This window comes from Notolabrus celidotus, chromosome 21, assembly GCF_009762535.1.
Source record: "Notolabrus celidotus isolate fNotCel1 chromosome 21, fNotCel1.pri, whole genome shotgun sequence".
NCBI classification, from domain to species: domain Eukaryota; kingdom Metazoa; phylum Chordata; class Actinopteri; order Labriformes; family Labridae; genus Notolabrus; species Notolabrus celidotus.
The window spans coordinates 19,588,301-19,598,817 of NC_048292.1; the positions used below are offsets into that span (position 1 = coordinate 19,588,301).

Below are 10,517 nucleotides of genomic sequence, written 5' to 3' on the forward strand. Positions count from 1 at the left end.
CAGTTCAGTTTGTCCCTCTCTGTTTCACTTGAGCTTGCTCTGACTCTGACATGTGAAGGTTACGTTTCTGTCCCTCGTGTCTCTGCTCTGTGAACAGGTTCAGACTGTTTCTGTTTGACTTTGATCACTAACTCTCCAACTTAAGACCCAGACCTTCTCCCTAATCCAACAGGTTCACTGTGACTCTGAACTACTGCAGGTCAAAGGTCAGAGAGAGGAGGCTGATTCAGTCTGAAGAGACGACTTCTATCCAAGTCTGACAGAGTATGGGCTGAAGGTTTGGTGTACAGACTGACATATTTTAAACACTAATTCTCAGATTGTATTCATTAATTTAAAGAACTTTAGAGACTAACTCATGCAGACTGAAGTCTGAGAACTCATCGTGCTCTGAGCATGCTCAGAACTCGTCGCGCTCTGAGCATGCTCAGAACTCATTGAAGGCATGTTGTTCATTAACAGACCTAAAGTCATGACCATTAGCTGAAACTTAGCATGAATTAAAACCTCAGCTCTATCTCCCTCCCTTCCTCTCTCTCTCTCTATCTGTCTCTCTCTCTCTCTCTCTCTCTCTCTCTGTCTTCCTGCAGATCTCTCCATCAGGTGTCCCTGCTCTACATTCCTGACATGCTTACCTGCACAGGTGTGTCTCTGCTGAGAGTGAGAGAGAGCTGCAGGAATGCAGTCAGTGTTTCTGTCAGCGTGAGGTCAGCTGGTTCAGAGTCTGTAAGAGTGATGAAGAGGAGGAGGATGAAGCTTTAGTCTGTTTAAGGTCAGCATGTAGGGGGCGTGGCTATGTCTCGGTTTCATCTGTCCATCTTAAAAGAAAAGTTTTTACTCTTAACCATCACCAGTTCATGAAACCACGTTAGACCAGTTTACATCTCTGACTCTGAACTCGTGTATTTGTTCCCTTGTCTCTGCTCAGTTAAATCTGACGTTTTACAGGTTTTACACACACACACACACACACACACACAAACCTGAGACCTTTTATTTGAGACACGTTTCTTTTTAATAATTTTACCTTGATGTTGTGATTCGTTGTGATTCGTGGTCTTATCTGAGACCAAACCATCACATCAGTATTTGTTATTCAGACTCTCAGTCGTCCCGTACAGATCTCCCTGCAGACCGCATCATCAGTTCACATCATGTGCAGATACAGAGAGGTCAAAGGTCAAGTGTTTCTGCTCCCAGAGGTCAGTGAACTGAATCTTTGAGGGAGCCAGATCAGAAGGATTTAGAGATCCAGATTTCACTTTCTACGATCAGATAATCCAGATTACTTTGGTCTTGATTTTCAAAATAAAACTGGAACTACATGCTACACATGTTGTCCACAGGGGATGCCAAAATCCACGCACTCACAGATCCTGTCGGCTGATATAGATATGAGGACGTAATTCTTTATTTTATTAACATCCATAAAGTCTTTTTAATCCGCACTGTCACTGCACAGATTAATAAAATCACATTGTGTTTATTTTATTAACCCATATTTTAGATCTGATTCAATCTGACGGTTTTAATCTGATCAGATTAAACCGGCTTCAGAAACACTGATCCACATCATATCTGAGATATTTTACATCAAACATCAAACATTTAATCTGGAATATAATCCACATAATCCTCAATTAAAGCACAACAAAGATCTCCAGGTTGATCAGATTAAATCGGAATCTCAGGTTCATGTGGGATTAAAATATCCCAGACTTTACAGAGAGCGGGAGAGCAGACAGAGACGACAAGCTGTCAGCACGTCTTTATAATCAGACTTTAAGTACTGGAGAACATGATCCAGCACACAGGAGCAGGGTTAGGGGGTCTCAGGGGGTCTCAGGGGGTCTCAGGGGGTCTCAGGTGTTCAGTCCTAACAGCTGTCCTCGTGTCCTCACACGGACTTCCTCCTCTTCCCGAAGACGTTGTTGATCAGTTTGACCATGGACTTGGACCCGCTCGGGCGTCTGCGACGCTCTTTGGCCTTCACGCCCACACTGGCGTTCTGCACCATCTTGGAGAAAATGAGCGCCACCTCCTGGTGCTGCTCGGCAGCTGACAGCTCGTAGAAGTGGCAGTGAGACTCGGACGCCAGACGCTGAGCCTCCTCACGCCTGACCTCCCTCAGGTGACACAGATCCTGTTTGTTCCCAACCAGGAAGACCAGAGAGTCCACGTCCCTGTGGGGCAGAGAGTCACAGAGTCAGAGAGTCAAAGAGTCAGACTCTGAGAGTCACTGTCTGTGCATGCTTGATATAATCTAAAGAGTTTTGGTCTCAGTGATTAGATGTTGGTGATCTCAGGAGGGTCACTTTGCTTTGAAGTTAAAGTAAAGATGTTGACTGCTGAATAAATAAAGCGTATTAACATGGATGTATTTATCATGATCACACCTCTTAGCAGTCCCCAGGTGTGTCTCTCTGATCAGGTGAACTATGGCGGTAGCCGTGATGAAGGAGGAGTAGTCACTGATGTCGTAGACCACGATGAACCCATCGGCCCACAGGATCTGATCGTTTAACGTGGATTTACCGTCACAAGGCTAAAGACACAAACACAAACATCATCTGTTAGAGACTTAACCTCAAAGTTCAGATCATTAGACTCAGAGAGGAGCTGGAAACAGGTTTCACTTTGTGTCTGTGCCTTTCTGGACTCAGATTGATGGACGTGATCCTGGACTCGGTCCGGAGGTTCAGCTGCTGTGTCTCTGTAAACTCAGATAAATGACTCTCATCTGCTTTAACTTCACCCTCAGAGTCTGATTCTTTACATCAGACACAGAGCTGCAGGAGGAGAACGCAGCTTACAGCCAGAGACCTCTCTTCATGTGCAGAGAGGAGCGTTCACTAACAGCAGAGAGGTGCATTCACTGACAGCAGGGAGAAGCATTCACTAACATCAGAGAGGTGCATTAACTTACAGCAGAGAGGTGCGTTCACTAACAGCAGAGAGGAGGTGAGTTTGATGCTGTTTATAACTCAGGGTTTGATTTTGATTCTGTTTTCTGTCTAGATGCTGAATCCTCGTCGGGAGCAGAGGATCGTCTTTCATAATTTAATAATTTCTGACATGAGAACAGAGAAAGTAAACCTCTGTGTAAACTTCCTGCGCTGTGACATGACATGATGTTTGAATGTATCTAAGTCTGCATTCATGGTGACTTTCGACCTCTCTGTGTGAACTGACCTGAGAGCAGGGGTCATAGAGCTCCAGGTTCACCTGCCTCCCGTCCACTGACACACGCTTCCTGTAGATGCTCTCTGAGATGGAGGGAGAAAGGAGGAGGAGAAGACAGGATGAGAGTCCTCTCATTTCAGAGTCTCCTCACAATAAAGAGACTTTATAAATCCAGGATGTCGATGAAAGTCAGAGACATGAGAGTGAATCTGTCTCTGTGATCCATCTGTCGTTCTGAGAACGGTCTCTCCATCAGCATCCTCTCACACCTCCTTCGGTTCTCTCCATCACTCTGAGAGAGTGTGAACAACAGATTTAACTGTTACTCTCTAAGGAGGGATTATAAAACCACTGCCACAGATTCACCTGACTCACTCCTCCACAGGTGAGAGACACCTGCAGAGAGACACCGTCACAGCACACCTGCAGCACAGGTGAGACTACATCTGTACACACCTGCAGCACAGGTGACACTACATCTCTGCACACCTGCAGCACAGTTGAGCCTACATCTGTACACACATTCAGCACAGGTGAGACTACATCTGTACACACCTGCAGCAAAGGTGAGACTGCATCTCTGCACACCTGCAGCACAGGTGAGACTACATCTGTACACACCTGCAGCAAAGGTGAGACTGCATCTCTGCACACCTGCAGCACAGGTGAGACTACATCTGTACACACCTGCAGCACAGGTGACACTACATCTGTACACACCTGCAGCACAGGTGACACTACATCTCTGCACACCTGCAGCACAGTTGAGCCTACATCTGTACACACATTCAGCACAGGTGAGACTACATCTGTACACACCTGCAGCAAAGGTGAGACTGCATCTCTGCACACCTGCAGCACAGGTGAGACTACATCTGTACACACCTGCAGCACAGGTGACACTACATCTGTAAACACCTGCAGCACAGGTGACACTACATCTGTAAACACCTGCAGCACAGGTGAGACTACATCTGTAAACACCTGCAGCACAGGTGAGACTGCATCTCTGCACACCTGCAGCACAGGTGACACTACATCTGTACACACCTGCAGCACAGGTGACACTACATCTGTAAACACCTGCAGCACAGGTGACACTACATCTCAGGTGAAGGTGGACAGGCTCAGAGTATCACACAGGCATATTACAGACAGGTGTGAATGTAATCAGAGGACAGGTGAAATTTATAAACCCACGTTCATGCAGAGCAGAGTGTCTCTTCATGTAATCACATTCATATGAAGTGTGCTGCTCAGAGTTCAGTCCAGATGTGACCGCAGACAATAAAACTCAGCACGACTTTATAAGTAAAACATGACGTCACACCTGATGATTATTGATTGATTATTTAGTCAGCTTCAGAAATAGGACTCTGAGTTTGAAGATCTGCATCAATAACTGTCACTGAAGAAGAAATAAACATCATGTTTCATGGAGGAAGAAGAAGACTGATCGCAGATGATCGATAATTACCTGAAGAAGAAGCGTACTCTCCGATAAATCTCCTGGTGAGGAACCGGACGATCAGAGCTGCACAGACAGACAGACAGACAGACAGACAGACAGACAGACAGACAGACAGACTTGTGAGCAGGTGAAGTCAGGTACCGGGTCTCTCTCCTCCTCTCCCTCCATCTTGCCCTCCTACCTGTCTTTCCTGCTCCCTCGCTTCCTAAAACTGCGATCTTGATGTCATTCATGTTCCCTGGGAGATCAGATCCGGTCTCAGGTAAAAACGGATCCTGCCCGGTTCATGTTCTGTGGATCCGAAGAGGAACAGGTCCGGGTCTCAGTCTCGGTCTGAGTCTTCGGGTCCTCCTATGCAGCTCCGGGTCCTCCTCTGCAGCTGGCCGGGGGGATGGTCCTGAGGAGCGGGGAGACTCTGAGGGAGGCCCGGGCGGGAGGAGGGGGGACTTGGGGCGTTTCTGATCTCCGTCGATCCATGTAAGGATAAATTAGTAATTAGTGACGTCACCTCTTGTTTACATGACCTTAATTCAATGATTTGATTTCTGATGATCGATGAAGGTCTGCAGGATCAACACCCGGTCTCTGTTCAGGTTCAACATCAGGGTCAGACTTTCAGACTTCACATAGGGAGGAGATCAAACTAAATCATGATCCTCTGTTGTATTAAACTTTAATCCTTCTTTATATTTATTTAAACTTTATAAAATTAAATATTCTCTAGTTGAATTATCAATAAACTGTTTCTCTTCTTCAGGTCATGAAACATTAAAAACATTCAGAGGTTTGATCTCACCATGAGTCCGTCTACAGCCTCTGACGGCTCAGAGAGTCAGAGTCCACACATCCTCTTATCATCTGTGTTTGTAGGCTGAGCTCACATAAAGTCCCCTCTCCTGGTCTCAGGTGTCTTCAGGTGAGCGTGACGATCCGTCTCAAGGAGGAATTTATTTAAATCAGCTTCATGCTGCTGTGACTCAGGACGGCTGCAGCTCTGACACTTGTTTTACTGTTTCCATGTCAGAGCAGATATCTGGTCTCAGAGAGTCTGGTGCTGGTCTTAAAGATTCTGGTTCTGTTGGAGGTCTCTGCCTGTTCCTCGTCTCAGTGAATCTGGACCTTTTGGAGATCTCTGCCTGTTACAGGAAGGGTTTCTGTCAGGTTGTGGATTGCTGCTGGCTGTGGATCACTGAACAGACACGCTCTGCATGGACAATGTGAGGGTTTCTGTAGTGTTAATAAAGGAGTTTGATGTTGGAGGTGGTTTAGATGTTGTGCAGGTTCAGAGTCGTTCAGAGTCGTTCAGAGTCGTTCAGAGTCACTCAGAGTCACTCAGAGTCATTCAGAGTCGTTCAGAGTCGTTCAGAGTCACTCAGAGTCACTCAGAGTCATTCAGAGTCACTCAGAGTCATTCAGAGTCACTCAGAGTCACTCAGAGTCGTTCAGAGTCGTTCAGAGTTATTCAGAGGCTGGCAGGTTCAGAGTTGTTCAGAGTCGTGCAGGTTCAGAGTCGTTCAGAGTTGTACAGAGTCGTACAGAGTCGTTCAGTCAAACAGTCGTACGGACTCATTTAGACTCGTTCAGAGTCATACAGGGTCGTTTAGAGTCTTTTCAGAGTCATTCAGAGTCGTACAGAGAGGGGGAGCATTAGTGCCATTGAGGCAACTCTATTCATGACTGATGTAGGCTGAGTTTATATACTACTCACCTGTTTACAGCAGATTAAGGGTTAAATTGAGGATTAGGGGCGTGGCCTCTTTGAGTGACAGGTGGGTGTGCTGTAGCTGTTAGCCAGGTGAGTAGGCTTCATCCTCAGCTCCCTGTTTGTTTCTAGATCAGCAGGAAGTAATCAGTGTCTCCAGCATGTGGACCTCTTTGAGCTCAGCTCTGTGGCTCTGATCTGTGGTCTCTGGAGGATTCAGGATCTGCTTCATGAAGAGTGAATGTTCAGAGACACAAACTGCTCCCCCTCTCAGAGCGCTCTGAGCTGAACTAATGAAAGACCCTGAGATCAGGACTCTGACTTTATCTCCGCTGTTTACTCCAACTGTTCTTCATCTTATCAGAGAACCAGGATCTGAAGCATCCAGACCTAAACACCAGGAAGAGTCTGCTCAGCGTCAGATCATCTGCTGCTCGCGCTCCATGTAGGGACAAACAAACTCTGAGTCTGAGAGTTTATAACTATGGATATATATCACACACACACACACACACACACACACACACACACACACACACACACACACACACACACACACACACACACACACACACACACACACACACACACACACACACACACACACACACACATACATAGAGCTTCCTCTCCTCCTCCTCTCATGAAGCAGACTGTGATCATGTATGATTCCTCCTCTGAGAGCTGAAACCTCAGAGACACGCTCGATCCCTGATCTGACAGAGGACAGCGTCTCATGGAGGGGAATCAATCCTCCAAACAGAGCGATGAAGAGGACCGTTAGCATCCTGAACCTGCACCTGAACACATCCCCTCAGAGTGTCACACTAACACCGGTGTCCTCATGGATCAGGTCTAGGCCTGTCTGATCAATAATCTATAACGTAGTCTCCTTTATGACAGATATCCGTCTCTGTGCAGACGACCCTGTGGTGTCCTGCTGACTCTTCAGAGTAAACATGTGTTCGTTATGTTTCAGTCTGTAGATGAGTGAAGCTGCAGAGATCTGAAATACGGTTTGAAATAATGGATCTGAATCAGGAGGAGTTCTTTTTAACATTTTAAAGGTCCGTCCCTCTTCTTCATGGTTTGATTGACCCTGTGGTTAGTTAAAGGAGAGTAACAACTGTGATCTGATTCACTGTAGGTAGATCAGTAAAGTAAGGCAGACGTCATCAAGCAGTCTGGTTCTGCTTGATGTTTCTGCCTGTTCAGTGTTCAGTGTGGCCGACAGCTTTAGGTTGCGTCAGCACGCTACTCGAGCAGACTTCTTGATGTTACACCGTAGAGTCTTAAAGTCTGTGATCTTCCTGAGGTCACATTCAGGCCTGACTCTGTGGAGCTCTATATCTCTGAGTCTGTGATGATCCTCCTGAATCTGAGGATCAGCTGGAGTCTTGTTTATTGTTTATTGTTAGTTGTTTATAAGGAGCTTGTTGTGTCCTTCAGGCTGTTATCTGACATCACATCAGAGTGACAGAGGTCTCTCAGGCAGCAGCTCTTCAACCTGCAGAGCTTCACCAGGGCTCTAATTGAATCCTCTCTATTGAACCTTTGATGGAGAGAGTCCTTCACCTCCTCCAGCAGGAAGAGGGGGAGGAGAGGTTAATGAATCATAATTATCTCCTTCAGAGACAAAGGAGCAGGAAACAGAGAGCAGACTGCTCACGTGTTTGCTGCTGCAGGACCAGGACAAGCCGACCCCTCCACACAGAGGAGGAAGAACCACAGACAGACAGAGATGGAGATCCTCGTGTGTAGCTCGACCACCGAGGATCAGAACCAGGTTCTATTTTGAATCTCAGGAGTTTTATTTGTTTGAGTGTTTTTGAATAAAAAGAATGAAAACAAAGAGAGGACTCCTCTGACAGAGAGCTCGACTCAGACCAGAACAGTCTAATATTAGATATAACAGAGACCGTTTCTATATCAGCAGCTGGAGGTTTATTAATATAGTTTGTTTGAGTGTCTCAGGTTAAAGTTAGACTTCCTCAGAGCTCAGGTCAGAGGGAGGAAGATGAGGGTCAGAGGAAGGAAGATGAGGGTCAGCTCTGATGGATGACAGAACGACTTCACTGCTATTAAAGGAACGTTCTTCCTCCCTGCAGATATCAGGACCATAACAGTCAGATATGAACAGAGTAAACACAGATTACAGGCTCAGATTATATACCACAGAATAACTCACACAGGCCAGAGAGAGGAGACAGAGAGAGTTCAAAGAGTGTTAGCTAACACAGAGCTAGCTGAACTAACACAGAGCTAACAGCTACAGGACCTGAACTTCAGTATAGAGATCTCTCCCGGACTCTGAGGCCTTCGTGTCATAAACTGAATCCACTTTGTCAAACTTTGGTTTGTTTGTTTTTAAACCGGGTTCATCATCCCCTCATCTCTGTCAGGTCTACACACACCTGAACTCACCTGAAGGTGGACCCTCATCTCACCCCCCTGATCCTCCTTAGCTTCTCTGCTCTGCTGCACGACGCTGATCCAGAACTGTCTTTGAGCAGTGCGGGTGCAGGCTGTCTGCGTAATCCTGGTGTGCTGGATTATGCTGTCAGGTCCAGGTGTGAGGTATGAGGGAGAGCCCTCTCTGTGGTTCAGTGATGGTTTGTGAAGCTGAGGATGATTTTAATGTTCAGAGGTTAATCTGTCAGGATGATCAAGCACACCTGGGACTGAGGACACCTGAGCATCAGATAACACATCTGAGCTGTCTCCGGTAATCCCTTCAGTGATCGGAGCAGCTCTGCCTCATGTTTGACTCTATCCTCTTTGTTCTCCTCTCCTGCTACAGACCTGATGAGCCTCCTGCTGCAGTCTGCCCAGAGCGGAGTCACACCTGAGCACAGACGTTAGAGACAGGTACACCTGTCATGGCCTCCTGGGCTAAAGTACCTATCACAGTCAGCTTCACAGGGTTCACAGAGACTAGCGTTTAAATCAGAGTTTTTATTTCAGGATGAAGAGCTCTGATCAGTAAATACCTACCTGAACCCTCTGACGAGATCCTGATCCTCATGAGGTGAACTCCAGAGCTAAGACTTCGACGTCACACAGAGGTCCTACCTACTGCAGTGAGCGAGGCCCTCCTGCGCCCTCTGCTGTTGGATTGGTAGAAACGCAGCTCTCCTCCTCTCTCTGAATTCATGTTTCCTCCTCAGAGATGAGTTCAAAGTGAAGCTGACACTTTAGATCTAGTGATTATGTAAAGATCAGAAGTTTCCTCTGATGCATGAATCAGTGTGTGTGATGTATTTAAGGTCTGCAGGATATATAACACTCTCTCTGCATGTGTTGCTGTATATGATCATGTTCTTAAAGCTTCTGTTTGGTTTCATCACATTTTATAAGTTTCTGCTTCATAAATATTCTCATTGACTGAATCTTGAGTTGTTTCTGTTGAAACTTTGTGAGTTTACTAACTGACATGAATATAAAACAGAGCCTGATGTTTCCTGTTTGACCTCGTGTTTATTTGACTTATTAAAGTAGTTGTTTGTGTCTCTTAAGTAAAAAGTTATCAAATCCTCTCTGTGGAGTTTCAGCTCTGTGTGAGGTTGATGCTCTGGTTTCCGAGTCTCCCTGAATACACCATGACGTCAGTTACAGTAACCAGTACAGGTGATTTGCATAGAGATCAGGAAGTTTTGCTCTGAGAGAGTTTCCGCTCCAGTTTGAATCTAAACTTCTAAAATGAACCCTCTTCTTCTCCGACGGTCTCTATTTCTGCTGCTGTGTGTGTCCGGGTCCTGGTCTCTCAGGGTCTCATCGTGGCCTCCAGCAAACTGCTCCCGACAGGTAGGTCACACCTGAAGTCTCACCTGAAGTCTCACCTGCGCTCAGGTCAGACAGGTAGCTCTGACTCAGAGTCTGAAGCTGCGCAGCGCGAGTCTTAATGTGTTTTCAGTCTGAGACTGTTTACGTTCATGATAACATGTTTACAAACAGGTCATCACGAACTTCCTTTATACAGGTAGTTCATAAAGACGTGTGTAAACAGAGAGGGCACGAGGAGGGGAACCATGCGGTGTTAGTCTGAGGACTGAACTGAGATTCAAACTGAGTCTCTTCATGTGATTTGAAACAGTCTGTAAACACTGAACAGATCATCCTCTCCTGTTTCAGAAACATGTAGAGTCAAACACTGGGACACAT

The 10,517-nt window shown here is 46.2% G+C and overlaps 2 protein-coding genes across 2 annotated transcripts in view; one reads left to right on the forward strand and one right to left on the reverse strand.

Moving 5' to 3' along the window:
• Positions 1–991: 991 nt before the first annotated feature.
• On the reverse strand, positions 992–9,467 carry rergla (RERG/RAS-like a). Its single transcript, XM_034673065.1, has 9 exons — positions 9,351–9,467; positions 8,771–9,248; positions 6,363–6,746; positions 5,451–5,790; positions 4,836–5,112; positions 4,661–4,717; positions 3,193–3,266; positions 2,397–2,545; positions 992–2,183 (listed from the first exon to the last, which is right to left on the reverse strand). The coding sequence occupies exons 5-9, from the start codon at positions 4,885–4,887 to the stop codon at positions 1,898–1,900; spliced, it is 618 nt and encodes a 205-aa protein (XP_034528956.1). The 5' UTR covers positions 4,888–5,112; positions 5,451–5,790; positions 6,363–6,746; positions 8,771–9,248; positions 9,351–9,467; the 3' UTR covers positions 992–1,897.
• A 516-nt stretch (positions 9,468–9,983) lies between these two features.
• Positions 9,984–10,517, forward strand: part of il17ra1a (interleukin 17 receptor A1a) — a 6,186-nt gene continuing 5,652 nt past the window's right edge. The window contains exon 1 of the mRNA XM_034674138.1: positions 9,984–10,160. Coding sequence (XP_034530029.1) covers positions 10,056–10,160 — 105 coding nt within the window. The 5' untranslated portion in view covers positions 9,984–10,055. The remainder of the gene's footprint in view (positions 10,161–10,517) is intronic.

Excerpts from the sequence above, each read along its gene's own strand:
- rergla (XM_034673065.1), bottom strand. The coding sequence starts at position 4,887 with ATGAATGACATCAAGATCGCAGTTTTAGGAAGCGAGGGAGCAGGAAAG. Across the intron at positions 4,718-4,835 it reads CGAGGGAGCAGGAAAGACAG|CTCTGATCGTCCGGTTCCTC; the intron begins GTAGGAGGGCAA and ends CTGTCTGTGCAG. Across the intron at positions 3,267-4,660 it reads AGAGTACGCTTCTTCTTCAG|AGAGCATCTACAGGAAGCGT; the intron begins GTAATTATCGAT and ends CCTCCATCTCAG.